This window comes from Bufo bufo, chromosome 6 (assembly GCF_905171765.1).
Source record: "Bufo bufo chromosome 6, aBufBuf1.1, whole genome shotgun sequence".
Lineage (NCBI taxonomy): Eukaryota > Metazoa > Chordata > Amphibia > Anura > Bufonidae > Bufo > Bufo bufo.
In genome coordinates this window covers 359,948,146-359,964,213 of record NC_053394.1, presented here as the reverse complement: position 1 = coordinate 359,964,213, position 16,068 = coordinate 359,948,146, and the positions used below count along the sequence as shown (strand labels likewise).

At 46.2% G+C, this 16,068-nt stretch overlaps 1 protein-coding gene across 2 annotated transcripts in view; it reads left to right on the top strand.

Moving 5' to 3' along the window:
- The first annotated feature begins 594 nt into the window (after window positions 1-594).
- The window catches only part of CASKIN2 (CASK interacting protein 2), a 52,983-nt gene continuing 37,509 nt past the window's right edge, over window positions 595-16,068 (top strand). Inside the window, exons 1-2 of one of the 2 annotated variants that reach the window (XM_040435698.1) lie at window positions 595-726; window positions 5,345-5,987. In XM_040435698.1, coding sequence (XP_040291632.1) covers window positions 5,894-5,987 — 94 coding nt within the window. In that variant the 5' untranslated portion in view covers window positions 595-726; window positions 5,345-5,893. Of the gene's footprint in view, window positions 727-5,344; window positions 5,988-16,068 lie in introns of those variants that run through there. The other variant, XM_040435699.1, reaches the window with a different exon arrangement.

The window sequence follows — 16,068 nt, the reverse complement described above, 5'->3', positions numbered from 1 at the left end:
CCCAGGGTGCAGGGCATAGCCAGCAGAATAGCACCCAGGGTGCAGGGCATACCCAGCAGAATAGCACCCAGGGTGCAGGGCATAGCCAGCAGAATAGCACCCAGGGTGCAGGGCATAGCCAGCAGAATAGCACCCAGGGTGCAGGGCATAACCAGCAGAATAGCACCCAGGGTGCAGGGCATAGCCAGCAGAATAGCACCCAGGGTGCAGGGCAGAATAGCACATGACCCAGCAGAATAGCACCCAGGGTGCAGGGCAGAATAGCACATGACCCAGCAGAATAGCACCCAGGGTGCAGGGCAGACCCAGCAGAATAGCACCCAGGGTGCAGGGCATAGCCAGAAGAATAGCACCCAGGGTGCAGGGCAGAATAGCACATGACCCAGCAGAATAGCACACAGGGTGCAGGGCAGAATAGCACATGACCAAGCAGAATAGCACCCAGGGTGCAGGGCAGACCCAGCAGAATAGCACCCAGGGTCCAGAGCCCCGCTCCCCCACTTGTTACACACAAGGCTGGAGGGGAGCCAGCACAGACCTCAGACCTCCTCTTCATGAGGATCGGGAGGGAGGAGCAGGGACAGGAGGAAGGCAGCGAGCAGCGCAAGGAAAGGGAGGGATTTCCTGCTGGGATAGAGGAGAGCTGGCTGCTGGACTCCCAGGAAAACTTCACACAAAGTCGCCTGGCGATTACTGCAGAGGCGCCCGGGTCTCCTCCAGGCTCCGGTGAGTTCTGAGCCGCGGCCCCGTCTTCTCCTGTCCTCACAAGTTGTAATCTAGGTGGGAGACATCAAAGCGACCTGGCAAAAGAGGGGGGAGAAGGGGGCGCTGTGCGGAGTGCTGCCTCTGGTAGGCACTGCCCCATTGTGAGATCAAGTTCTGCCGCCTCTGTGTAGACTGGTAGACAGTCTGTACACGGCGGGCTTCATGTACCAGGGAGAGAGCAGCAGTTACCCGCTACCGCCAATCAGATCAGTTCTTTCAATCTTTAGCTTAAATTAGAAAAATAAAAGCTGCTTTCTTATTGGTTAATAAAAGTATGGCGCACTAGTGGTGCTTAGAATTTTACCTCTTGCAACCAATCAGATCAGTTCTTTCAAGCTGCAGCGTACATTAGAAAAACGAAAGCTGCCTTGTGATTGGTTGATAAAAGTAATTACCGGGTTTCTGCTCGTGCACGGAATTTTACACCTTGCAGCAACCAATCAGCTCAGTTCTTTTAATCTGTATTATATATTGGAAAAATGAAAGCTGCCCTGTGATTGGTTACTAGAAGTATTAAAGGTCTTTATGGTGGCGCCCAGAATTTTGCAAATATAATATTTTTCTCTGTTCCTAAGAATGTGTATTATTTTAATTGTCTTGCAGAGAAATGGTTAATGGTCCTAGTGCTTTTAGGAATGTTTGTTTTGCTTGTGCCCCCCTCCTCCCTTCCTTTTTGAAGCTTTGTTGCTCCAGCTCTTCATGGTTGTGTTTGCTTTTCCCTCTACTACTAAAGGTGCGTTTACACTTTATAGTTTCCGCTCCGCGTGAAAATAACCGATTGTACTTATGGTCTAAGTGGGAAAAAAAAGATGTTTTGGATCCACTGGATTGGAAGATCATCTGATCTACTAAGGGCTCTTGCACACGACCTTATGTATTTTGCAGTCTGCAGAAAAATACGGATAATGTCTGTGTTTATTCCGTATTTTGTGGAACGGAACAGCTGGCCGCTAATAGAACAGTCCTATCCTTGCCCGTGATGCGGACAATAATAGGACAGGTTATATTTTTTTGCGGAACGGACATATGGACAAACGGAATACACGCAGAGTTTTTTTGGCGGACCCATTGAAATGAATGGTTATGCATACGGTCCGCAATAAAAAACAGAACAGACACGGAAAGAAAATATGTTCGTGTGCATGAGCCCCAAGGCTGTGTTCACACTTATTTTTTTTTCTTTTTCTTTTTGTTAGGATCAGGATTTTGCGCCTCCTTATCAAATCCGCCAGCATTTCACATCCAATGGCAGGAAATTTATTATTATAATTTTTTTTTTACCCCATTCACATGCACTGGAAAATGGCGCAGATTTTTGACTGGTGAAGCACATTTTTAATGCGCTTGCGGAGAAACTGAGGTTGCCGCAGGTGGCTGTAGTTTTGCTAGAAAAAAACACCTTATAAACCCAACCTAAGGGCTCATGCAGACGACCGCGGTTTTTGTCCGCATCTGATCCGCATTTTTTGCAGGCCCATTCACTTCATTGGGGCTGCAAAAGATGTGCTGTCCTCATCCTTATGTCCTTTCCGCGGCCCCGCAAAAAAAAAAAAAAATAGAACATGTCCGTTTTACAAGAGGGTAGGACATTCCGGAACTCACGCGGCCAGTATCCGTGTTTTGCGGATCTGCAATTTGCAGACTGCAAAAACGTCAACAACCGTGTGCATGAAACCCTAAGGCCCCTTTCACACGAGCGAGTATTCCGCGCGGGTGCAATGCGTGATGCGAACGCATTGCGCCCGCACTAAATCCGGACCCATTCATTTCAATGGGTCTTTGTACATGAGCGTTGTTTTTCACGCATCACTTCTGCGTTGCGTGAAAATCGCAGCATGTTCTATATTCTGCATTTTTCATTCAACGCTGGCCCCATAAAAGTGAATGGGGCTGCGTGAAAATCGCATCCACAAGCAAGTGCGGTTGCGATGCGTTTTTCACGGATGGTTGCTAAGAGATGTTTGTAAACCTTCAGGTTTTTTTTTATCACACGCGTGAAAAAAAACGCATCAATGCGCATTGCACCCGCGCGATAAAAACTGAACGCAATTGCAGACAAAACTGAATGAACTTGCCTGCGAAATCGCGCATTTTTCACTGAACGCATCCGGATCGAATCCGTCACGCTCATCTGCAAGGGGCCTAATGTGTATGACCAGCTAAGGGTACAGCTACACGACGACTCTGGTACTCTAAGGGCTCATGCACACAAACATATTTTTTGTCCGTGTTCGTTCAATTTTGTTGTGCAGACCATATGCGGAACCATTCATTTTAATGGGGCCGGAAAAAAAAAATGAAATTACTGTGTGCATTCCGATTCCGTATGTCTGCAAGTCATGGACAAGCATGGACAAGGACAGGCATTGTTGCAATGGATCTGCAAAAAAAATCGGATATAATACGTTTTGTCTGGGTTTTTTTGGGGGCAAAATACGTACATACATGTGCATGACCTAAGGGTACGTTCACACAGCGTCTTTTGTTGCCAGAATTTTTACATGGTTTCTTCACCAAAATTCTGTCAGTGACCGTATGATGTCTGGCCGCTCTGCAGATCGCAGCAGATTAAAGCTGCAACTGCGCCAAGAGTGCACATGTTCCTTCTCGGAGCGGTGTCTGGACGGAAGTCATGGGTTTAGCTCCATTTGATGAGGTTAAACCATCAGCGTTTCCATGGCTTTCATACTGAAAGCTGTGGCATATTTTTTTAGAAGCAAACTCCGCTGTGTGAATGGGCGCTTAGGGATTCAGCAAAATACATTTTTTTGAGAGTGTTTAAGCGTTGAATGTCAAGCATTTTTCATAACCTTTTCTTCGTGCTCTTTTGGTGACGTTTTTTATTATTATGGAAAATGTGAAACATACATGTTTCTTCTTCTGGCGTCTGTCCAGCCCTATAGAAGAGCCTATGGGGAAAATGCCAGAAAATAAAGTCATAACAATTGCGTATTTAATAAAAAAAAAAAAAAAAAGGCCAAAAACACTGGGTAGTTAGAGCTTTCAGTAATTCTCTATAGATTTTAAAGATGCATGTGGCCGCATTGCTTTAAAAATAAAATAAAAAGCCAACGCTGTCTGTGAATTCAGTCTGAGGTCTATCAAAATAAGGGTATGTTCACATGGAGTTTTTTTTTCTAAACTGAATAAACCTGATGCGGAATCTGCTTCGGGACTCCTTGTGGCTTTTTAGGATACGTTTTTCCCCCCCAAGATATATAATATATATTGGGGGGAAAAACGCATCCTAAAAAGCCACAAGGAAATTTTAATTTTTTTTACACGTTTTTTAGATTCAGTTTCAACTTCTTCTTCTTTTTTTTTTTTTTTTATCCTGCCCATTTCAACGGGAACTCTGGGTGCGGATTCCGCGTCAAGAATGTTGCTTCATTTTTCCACGCTGTGTTTTTTTAAAAATTTGAAAGTGAGGAAAAAACACTATGGAGAGGGCATTTATCATATTTGTGTAAAGTAGAACTGACTTAGTTGCCCATAGCAACCAATCAGATTCCACCTTTCGTTTTCCAAAGGAGTTGTGAAAAATGAAAGGTGGAATCTGATTGGTTGCTATGGGCAACTAAGCCAGTTCTACTTTACACCAGTTTGATAAATGACCCCGTTTATGAATTCACATGCGGATTCACCACTGAAATCAATGAGGAAGATCTGCATTCGTTTTTGGCTCCTGTTGTGTGAACATACCCTAAGGTTTTACCATTCTCCACGGTTTCATTTTCCTTTCTGCCATTTGCAAAATATTGGGATTTTATGTCGTAAAAAAAGAAAAGATCCTGTCCCGTCACCATTATCCCAAAAATTAATTATCAGAACGTCGCTTTGCCTGTATAAACCCGGCTTTTCCCGGCCTGTTTTATTTATGGCTGGCACATTTACATGCCTTGTCTAATATAACCTTGTCCTGCCCAGCCCAGGGCATGCAAGGCATGGTGCTGAATCCTAAACAGATTCGCAGCGTCTCGGACAAAAGAAAGAGGGGGGATAGATCCGCTTTCGTGCCCCTAGCTTGGTAAACTGGTCTGTCTCTGCCCTGATTATAAAGAATGGGATGGGCACAGCCCCGGGGTATTTTAGGTCCGCTGTGATGTAAGGGGGGTGGGGGGGGGGGGGTTCTCTACAAGTTATGCTGCAGCTTCCTTACATTCACTTGCAGCCAGTGGGGTGTGTGTGGGTACGGAGGGAGGGGGGCGTCCCAAAGCTTCCTGTCTCCGGGTTTCTGAATGGGATCCAGCTGCCTGGAAGTAGCACAGGAAGAACGGGCTTCTAGGGGTTAACTTTAGCCCTTTCCTCTGAGCAGGTGTGCATGCAGGTTGTGCCTAGCAGTGTTGCACAGCCCGTGACGTCTGCCTAGTACGAGGCTTTCCTACTAAGTTGGGCGGGTCGTTGGACTGACGGTAAGCACGTCTGGCATACATGACAGGTGGATGCAGAACACACCTCCACATTTCACAAGCATCGACGGCAAAGTGCAGGCCTCTGCGTGTTTCTTAAAGGGGTTACTAGGTGTAAGTCTGAAACAGTAACACAAACATTTGCTTTCTTTTTTTTTTTTCCTTTACAGTGACATCATTTGGCGCCCACGGAAGAACGATCGGCTTTTTATCTCAAGTACAATGAACGTCATACTTACACCTGGGATCTTCACGTAAAGGAGAAAGTACACTAAAGTGATCAGCGCAGCTCTGGAGGAATCAAAGGACTTAACGAAACGACAAAAAGCAACCGTGAGCACCGCTACAGGAAGGATTTCCCCTGTCCAAGTTTTAAGGTTCCCCTGATGGAGCGCTCCATACCCTTGCAGCCCCCCGTAGCTCGTGGACGTGGTGCTGGCGCTTCCTTTTGTCTGCTTGTGATATGGGACGTGTCCAAGTGACCGGAGATCAGAAGGGGGAATTCGGCTCTGGAAAACCAGACATTTCCCCCGAGGTTACTATTTGTTTAGTGGCAGACTTTATAAGGTCGTGTCGACCGAACTAGAAAGGCTTCGCTTTCTGTTGCTCTGCGGACGTCGCGTGTGTAAATGTGAACAGTGCCGGGAGAGGATACAATTTGGGGATTTTTGCAAATACGTGGGCAGAGCTGAAGAGATGATTTTATAGCTGGTCTAGCGATGGGTCGGGAGAATGAACTGATCCAGGCTGTGAAGAGCGGAGATGTCGGGACTGTGCAAAAGCTGCTGGCGAAGGTTCGGACGTCAAAAAACAGTAAGTAACGTCCTGGTGAAAAGACGCGGAGTGCGATGGACGGATGATATTCTGCAGGAGACATGATTAAAGGTGTTGTCTCACTTCTGAAAATGGCATTTATCATGTAGAGAAAAGTAATACAAGGCACTTACTAATGTATTGGGATTGTCCATATTGCCCCCTTTGCTGGGTGGATTCATTTTTCCATCACGTTATACACTCCAGAGTTTACGACCGCCCTGCAATCCAGCGGTGGTCGTGCTGTACATTATAGGAAAAAGTGCTGACCTCTCTGGTATCTAGAACCAGGGGAGTGAGCATAGGCCAGCGCTTCTCCCTATAGTGTGCAAGCACGACCACCGTTGCTGGATTGCAGTTTGTTCATAACCCCTGGAAATGAGCAGTGTATAATGTAATGGAAAAATGAATCAAGCCAGCAAAGGAGGCAACATGGACAATCACAATACATTAGTAAATGCCTTGTATTAACTTTATCTACATTATAAATGCCATTTGGTGGAGTGAGACAACCCCTTTAATTATGTCCAATCTCCTGCAGAATATCTTCCTGTCCCTTTAACGGTAGAGGAAAGCATGGCATATTGTAATAAGTATTGATCGTATTGCTAATTAGTGAGACTGTGTTGTGGCCTGTCATTCTAGGGTTCGTGGTGGTCCCATCAGTTGGGCCCCCACCATTCAGTAGGTTAGGAGACTGAGCGGCAGTATCAGACATGATCTTGGTTTTGGTTTCTGCCAGTGGCAATTTATTTATATTTTTTAAAATGTTTTATATTACAAAATAAAAGCTACCATAAATGTTTGAGGTCCTTGGCGTTGTTTGTAAGTGTTTTTAAAAAGCGCTCTGTGTGAGGGTCCAGCCACACGTGTCGGATTTGAAGTGGACAAAAGATTCTGTGCCGAAATCCAAGTGAAATCGGTTGTGCCAAGCATGTGGTTGGCGTTTCCGCAAACCTGTCTGCATACAACCTAAATAATGGGGGTGGGTTCTGGCACCGCCGAGGATTAGCAGTGAATGACAGCGGGGTTAATAGTGGCGCGGATCTGCTGGACATCCACAGCGAGCCTGCAGAGCAGAAATCCAAGTGTCGGTCTATAGCATTTGTGCCACGGAAATGCACAACAGCTTTTACGCAGATGTGTGAACATGCCGACAGATATGTTCACACACAGCAGATTTTGACACTCCATATCTGCTGCATATTCCGAGGCAGAGTATCTGCCACATTTTTTCAGTTTTAAGGCCATGGAGCTAAATCGCGAACGGACACCTGTCGTGGCTTCCAGCAGTGTTGGTACTGACGCAGCTCCAAGGCATGTCCCTTCTTGGGCTGGTTTGTGGCTTTAAAGCGCCGGCCACATGAATAGCAGCATAAATTTATATTTAAAATAATAGGAGAAGGGTTCCGTGCGTCCGCCACTGGCATTTTGGCTCGGAAGCCATGCCAAAATGTCAGCATCAAAAGACGCCATGTGAGCGGACCCCAAGGTGGCCTTAAAGCAAACTGATGCCATAACGTTACAGCCGGAACTTCACTGATACTTGCGCGGTTTTACTTTTTCTTAGCCTCCTCTCCTTGACCCACTATTAGTAACGTCCATACCAGGGATGCCCAACCTGCGGCCCTCCAGCTGTTGCAAAAGTACAACTCCCAGCATGCCCAGACAGCCTACAGCAGGGCATGGTGGGAGTTGTAGTTTTACAACAGCTGGAGGGCCGCAGGTTGGGCATCACTGGTCTATACTAATTAATCGTCAAGGGGATGGTCGTCGGCATGAATGGTACCGGCACGTCAACCACGTTAGAGAGACCGCCCGCCTGACCGTAGTTTTGGTCCGCATCCGTTCCGTGTTTTTTTGCGGATCGGATGTGGATCCATTCATCTCAATGGCGCTGCAAAAGATGCGGACAACACAGAGGTAAGTCCATTTCGCCCCTGTGTGCTGTCCGCGGCCCCGCATAAAAATAGAACCTTTTATCTTGTGTGATTTGCAGACAAAAATAGGACTTTTCTCTAGACCGGGGGGAAAAAAGGGGGCATGCTCACAGCCAGGATCCGTGATTTGCAGACCGCAAAACACGTCCGTGTGCTCAAAGCCCTAAGCAGGGTTTTTCCACTGCTGCTAGAAAATAAAAGCAGAAATTGGTGTCTTTCCGTTGCCCGCAGTGTATGGCACTCGAAGGAGGTTGCACATGTCACAAGCGTGGCATTGTCTGCATTGTGTCTGTGGTGTGCGACGGCTATAGCTCGGCGACATTGATGGATGAGGGGCTGCCTGTAGAGGCGGCACTGGTGCCAATGACTTTTATGCAGAGAGCAGCGCTGCTCGCAGTGTCACACACGTACACAGTGTCGCCCTGTTGTCACCTGCTGACCTCCCTATGACGGAGTTAAACATTCACCTGAATGTGCGTGACATGAGCACCGTCCAAGAAGGAAGGAGCCGGAGTCACCTGCCCTGTTATGCCCTGCTCCAATGCCTCCTTTATGTTGTCTCCATGATGTAGATTGTGTTTTGTAGTGAATAGTAATACAGATGCGATTGTGGGTAAGGTATCGATGCAATATGCCGTAAACGGCCCCCGCCATTCTAGAGCTGGAAGTGGGGCCCCAAAGCCAGCCTGCCATTATTAAATATCAGGTACATAAAATTTACATTAAAAAAAAATGTAAAATATTATATAATGCAAACCGTAAAAAGGTGCAAAGAATGTATTGTATTCTGATCAGTTCCATATATAACAGAGCAGGGTGGCAGCATAGGGGTCCCTCTGTCCGCAGCTGCTGTGGGCAGGATAACAGACACTGTTGGGGTAGGACCATACGGAGCGGTCGTGCCACGGTTGCGACACGGCCACACTGCACTTGAGTACCGTGCGGACTGCAGCTAGCTCTTGTTAAATTAATAAGACTGCACCGTTTTATTGGTCTGCATTGTTAATGGCCGCACGATCCCTTCAACATTGCTCTGCAATTAACAATGCAGACTGTCCAAATAGTAAGGTCTTCATGGGTTAACAAGAGCCAGCTGCTGCCCACGCGGTGATCGACTGCAGCGCCGCAACCGCGACACGACCGCACTGTGGGGTTGTACCCTTATGGTCTGTATTCTGTGAATGGAACTCTGTTAGGCCTCTTGCACACGAACAAAACACGGATGCCGCCCGTGTGCCTTCTGCAATTTGCGGAACAGAAGAGACGGCCCATTATAGAAATGCCTATTCTTGTCTGCAAAACGGACAAGAATAGGACATGATCTATCATTTTTGCGGGGCCACGGAATGGAGCAACGGATGCGGACAGCACACTGAGTGCTATCCGCATCTTTTGCGGCCCCGTAGAAGTGAATGGGTCCGCACCTGGGCCGCAAAAAAAAGCGTCTCGGATGCGGATCCAAATCGTGTAAAGAGGCCTTACAAAGAGCACTGTTTACACAATGTAGGCTGCCATACAGAATTGTGGAAGCAGTCTTCTTAGACGCTGCTGTGTAAGGGCTGATGCACATAACCGTATCCGTTTTTGAGGTCTGCAAATCGCTGATCCGCAAAAAAATGGACACCGGCTGACAGCCTGCCACCATTTTTTTCCCCCCCACTCCCGCAGAAATAGGACATCTTCTATTTTTCATGGTGTGCTGTCTGCATCTTTTGCGTCCCCATTAAAATGAATGGGTCCGTATCCGATCTGCAAAAAATGCGGATCGGATGCGGACCAAAACTGAGCCCTTAAGATGTATTCACACACGTAGGTTTGTTGCAGACATTTCAGCGACTGAAAAATCATTTACATTCATCTGAAGGGGATTTTTGGGGCGGGAAACACGTGGATTTCTGCATGTCCCATTAAGATGAACTTTTTGTAGTGGTGCTTTTAAAGGGGTTGCGCAGTGTAAAGATATATTGATGACCTGTCCTCAGGATAGGTCATCAATATCCGATCAGTGGGGGTCTGGCATCTGCCCCAACCCGTTGTTTGTAGAGGAAGCGGCGCTCGTGCGCGCGGTACATTACACTGCGCGTCGTCTTGGAAGTCTCGGCGACGTAGTGTAATTACAAGTACTTGCTCCATTCACTTGAATGGGACAAGCACTTGTAATTACACTGCGCCGCCAGTGCTAGCGAGATGATGAGCATTGTAATGTTGAAGAGGAAGTAGCGCTCGCACGAGTGCCGCCTTTTCTTCAAACAGCTGATTGGCGGGGATACTGGGAGTCGGACCCCCACCCATCAGATATTGTTGACCTATCCTGAGGATAGGTCATCAATATTACTGGCTGCACAACCCCTTTAAGCTGTCCATACACATTATATTTTTGTCCAAGAACAGTGGTTTGGGCGACAAACTAAAATGTGTGGGGACCTTCCGTCTCCTCCCCCGTCCGACAGAGGATGTCGAGGGAGACAAGGATCAGGCGAAATTAATATTTTCGCCACATCCTTTTGTTCTCCAGGAAGAACTGTTTGGCTCTTTCCATAGCTTAGACAGACACGTTCGGCGATACTTTTCGGTACTTTTATAATGGTGGTCTGTCCTCAGCATGGGCCATCAATATCTGATTGGCGGGGGACCTACACCTGGTACCCTGCAGATCAACTATGCAGGGCTGCAACGCATCGGACCTCTGCCGATCAGATATTGATGGTCTATATTTATGATAGGCCATCAATATAAAACTACTGGGCACCCTTTAAAGAGGTTGTTCTGCCATATATATTGAAGACCTGTTGTCAGGATAGGTCATCAATATCTGACAATAGGTCATCTATCTTATATATATATATATCAGAACAACCCCTCTAAGTAATGGCCTATCCTCAGGATAAGTCATCACTGCTGACCTGTGGACCTGTGGGGGTCCGGCACCCTGCAGCCCCGCCAATCCTCTGTTCTAGCCAGAACTACAATGCACCGTCAACATTGTAGTGGACCATGCAGAAAATCTGTATTTTGGACCCAGTCCAGGTTCTGGCGTACAACTACTGATCTAAATACTGCTGTGTGAGAGAGGCCTTACATAGAAAGATTGTGACCCTAGTCAGATGAGCATCCTAACAAGAGCGATCACTCCCATCAGATGGTGTGCAGATCATGGGTGTCGGATATGCCTGTTTTTTTACTGTCTACAGGTGGCGGTCATCGTGGCAGACTGCTGTAACTGCAACCCTTCCCACCCATGGTAATACCTCCATTAACCTGCAAATTCGCGCATCGGATGGTGATACCTGATGCGCCAATCATTTCATGGGGGTGAAAAAGTCCCAGATTTTACCACCAAAGTTTGCGACTTTGTGCTTTTTCTTTCTTTCTCTGTTCTCCCCACTTTTGAAAGGTCATGGTTAGAGAGGCGAGTCCATATACGTCAGATTACCAAACGCGACAGTAAGGGGGGGGGCATAGTGACAGCGTTTCTAGACAAAAGATGTAAAAGCTGTCCCTGAGCATTGACCGACTTTAGCAAAATTTCCGTCATGATGAATCTCATTCTAAGGCTATGTTCACATGGCGGAAATTGTACTTTGGAGAATCCTAATTTGCTGCGTAATATGCATCAGAAATCTGAGGCTAACCCTCACAATGGAAGTTTAAATGCCGTGGCTCCAAACGTGGATTACCCTCATTCGTTGGGTCATATGCTATGGTTTGTGTGCATCAAAGAACACAAACCATTCTCCTAGATTTTGTCGCAGAATAGGCACTGAAATTCTGTGGACAGTCCCCCCAAGTGAAACATGCCTTAGGCCTCATGCACACTAACGCATCCCATTTTACGGCCCACAAACCGTGGATCCAAAAAATACAAATGCGGTCCGTGTGTCATACTTTTTTTCCGTTTGATAGAATATATGTCCGTTCCGCAAAAAGATAGAACATGTCCAGTACTTGGCGTCAAAATGCGTACCGCCGACCCATTGTCAATGATGTGAACGCGGATGTAACACGGATGGTATCTGTATTTTGCAGATACGCAATTTGTGGACCGCAAAATACATAAGGTCGTGTGCATGAGGCCTTAAAGGGGTATTCCGGTTGTTTGAAGTTATCCCCTATGCATAGGATAGTGGATAACTATTAGGTCGTGGGGGTCCTATCGCTGAAACCCCTAACAATCATGAAAACAGGGGCCCCATACCCCCTGCAGCCCCCCCTATGCCGGTCTCGTATCCGTGCGGCTGCTCCATTCATTTCTATGTGAATTCCAGAGATAGGTGAGCGATGTACTCGGATATCACTGGAAATCCCATAAAAATAAATGGACACATACGTGACCGGCCGCTCTGTTATTTTCAAGGGGGGTACGGGGCCCCATTCTCATGATTGTGGGGGTCCCAGCGGTAGGACCTTCGCGAATCTAATAGTTACCCCATATCCTGTGATAACTTCAACAACCAGAAATACCCCTTTAAGGTCGTTTTTGCGCCGGATTTCGCCATTCGCATGCAATAGAGGAAAACCACGGCATAAATTGACATGCTGTGGGTTTTAAGCCTGCACACAGGTCAAATCCTCGTTGTATCTGGCCCAAAATTTGTGCAGATTTGCAGCATAAATTGACATGTTGCAGATTTAAAATCCATAGGTGCGGATTTCATCGCAGAAACGTGTGACCGTACCCTTATTGTATAGAGTCGGCTTGTGTTAATACCTTCTCCAGTTTCCTTGCTCCGCACCCTTTTGGAAAAGTGGCGAGCAGGTCTTAATACCCCCAAAAAGTTGCAAAATTTGCAAAAACGGGGCATGCACCAAATCATGCGGCTTTTTTATGCCGGTTTTCTGGTGTACAGGGAGGAAGGATCGCTGCTTGTATATGATCCACGTACATTGGATTGTGATGGACGACTTCTAAACTGATCGCTGTAACTGATGATATAATCGGGTAGAAATCTCCCCCCTCCGCCCCATGTTTTATTATAATCTGCTCCCTCGGGGTCCTGATTTATAATTCAGTTCACATGGTCCTCTTTATGCAGGATGCTGCTTGTAGAAGAATGCACAAGAACTGGTTCCCGGGAGCTACAAGTCTGAACAGCACCTGCGGACTCCTTATACCATTATTAATCCGCCTTACGAGCCTTCTGCTTTCTGCTCTTATCGTTAACCAGTATATAAAATATAAAAAAAAAAAAGAAAAAACTTTCAATTGTCCACGGTGAGAAAAACAGCGCCACACCTGTCTATGGGTTGTGTTTGGTATTGCAGCTCAGCTCTATTAAATTGAATGGGGCTGAGCTGTAATTCCGCACACAACCTGTGGGACAGGTGTGGTGCTGTTTTTGGAAGAAAGCGGCTATCTTTTCCTAGTCCCGGAGAATCCCTTTAAATCTGTGACCAGCCTGATTTGAACCATTAAAAAAATGGTCACAGTCTGATATATCAGCCATAGACCAGACCGGAACTACAGCCGTGGACATACTACATTTTGCTTGCCCATCAAAAGTGATCAAAACTACCTGAGAGCAAAAATGCCCTTGTTACCCATAGCAACCAATCACCCCACAGCTTTCATTTTCCCAGACTGGTTTAAAAAATGTAAGCTGCGCTCTAATTGGTTGCTATGGACAACTGTTTTTCCAGGTGTGGTAAATCTGCCCCATGTTCACACTCTTTCCACAGCAAGAATAGAGCTTTATGCCAGGGAGAGGGGGACTTTTAAATACCCAAAATGGTGTTCGAACCCCTTAGTGCAGGGGTACGCAACCTTCAGCACTCCAGCGGTTTTGAAACTACAACTCCCAGCATGCATGTTGCTGACCCCTGCCTTAGGGGATCCATTCACTTCAATGAGGCGAATGGAGTCCGGAGGATTAAACTTTGGAGTCCATTTGACCTGCTTTCATTTTGGGTCTGTTTTTTTTCTGTTCAGGACACAGCAAGATGGTAGACGACGCTATTGTGTCCTCCAAAATAAAATAAAGCGTGAACTGATGGAAAACTGGTAAAGTTAAGTCCAAAGCTTGGTCTTTTGGACACCTTTTGTCTCGTTTAAAGGGGTTGTCCCATCTTGGACATTAGGGGCATATCGCTAGGATATGCACCCAATGTCTGATAGGTGCGGGTCCCACCTCTGGGAATCGGCACCTATACTTAGAAAGGAGCCTGAAAAGTGCAGGAGGGCAGTCCCATAGAAATGAATAGAGTGGTGGCCGCCCTCTTGCACTTTTGGGGCTCCTTTCCAAGGACAGTTGCTGGTCCCTGAGGTGGAACCCATACCTATCAGACACTGGGGACATTTCCAAGCGATCCAAGAAATTTTCTTAAAGGGGTTGTCCCATGAAAAATATTCTACAGTTTTCAAACTAGCACCTGGAGTACTTTTATAATTGCATGTAATTAAAAATTTAGCATAACCACTGAGTTATTCAATAAAATGTATCTGTATAGCGCCACCTCCTGTTTTTTTTTTTCTTCTTCTTATTTCTTTGTCCTGCTCACTGAGATGGCCGCACATGCTCAGTTTTATCCTTCAACTGCCACCTGAGCTGTGATAGGAAGAGCATGGAGATTTTTTTTAATGAAAACATTCATGTGCGGATTTCCTGCGGTAGTTACAGCAGATTCAGCTTTTTTTTCCCCAACCCTTGTGGACCTACCCTCACAAAGACGGCTATGCATCTGAACGCCCGCCATGTCCTACATTCCTGACTGGCCACGGCTTCCCCTGCAAAATCAGTTGTTTGCCATGAGCGATCCGCTTTAGCTTCTGCTCAGGTGGACTAATTTAGATGCAGAATATACTTTGGACCCATAAGGTATCCATATGAAGCACCATATGGGCCACATATACGCCAGTGTAGTTTGTGCACATGTGCGGGTTGCTGATTTGTATAGATAGTATGGGTCTGTGTATAAGGGCTTTTGTACACAACCGTATTTTGCAGTCCACAAAACGCGGATCCTCAAAAAAAAAAAAAAAAGGATGAAATCCGTTTGATGTCCGTGTTACGTCTGTTTTAACAAAACGGACAGGAATAGGACTTGTTCTATTTTTTTTTGTTGTGCGGAATGAAATACACACGGATTAATATCCGTTTTTTTTGTTTGTTTTTTGCAGGCCCATTGAAATGAATGGTTCCCCATACGGGCCACAAAAAAAACGGACACTGACAAAAAATACATTTGTGTCCGTGAGCCCTAAGGGAGATCAAATATTTCATTCTCTAAGGGCTCATGCACACGACCGTATGTATTTTGTGGCCCTCACAAAATGATGACGTTCGTGTGCATTCCGTATTTTTCGGAATGGAACAGCTTTTCCCTAATAGAACAGTACTATCCTTGTCCGTGATGCGGACAATAATAGGACAGGTTCTATTTTTTTTTGCGGAACGGACATACGGAAACTAAATGGACACGGAATAACTTCCTTTTATTTTCCGCAAAAAAAATTAAAAACGGAACTGACATGGAAAGAAAATAAGTTTGTGTGCATGAGCCCTAAAGCTGTGTTCTCCATGGGGTTTAGTGGGGGAATTGGCTCTCCTTAAAGGGTTTGTGCATTAGTGGATTAATATGGATGACCGATCAGGATAGGTCATCAATCTCAGATCGGTGGCGGTCCGACTCCCAGCACCCCCACCAATCAGCTGGGTGGCGCTCGTGCAAGCTCTGCATACTCTCCAAAATGAGGCGGCACAGTGACATCACACTGTCCTCCTATCATTCAAGTGAACAGGATGAGCTGTCGTAATTACGCTGTGACGCCTCCACAAAGGAGACAACGCATAGGTAATTTTGATCAGGAAGTAGGTTACTCGTGAGCGTCACTACTGCCTTTAAACAGCTGATCGGCATTTTGAGGTACATTTGGCTTTCTGAACACTTTTTAACAAATTTTTTGGGAGATGAGGTCACATAAAAGCTGTTTTGGTGTAATCTTTATTGATTTATTTTTAGTGCGTTCCCTTGATGAGATACATCATGTGATATTTTTACAGAGGCGGTCGTTACGGATGCGGTGATATCAAATGATTTCTCCTGTAGCTAGGGCTGACATGTAGCCCAAGTTACAGGGGGAATACAGCCACCAGAGAGGCTCTGCAATCTTCTGGCCCCAGTGGTTGCATGACCGCCAGGCCGGA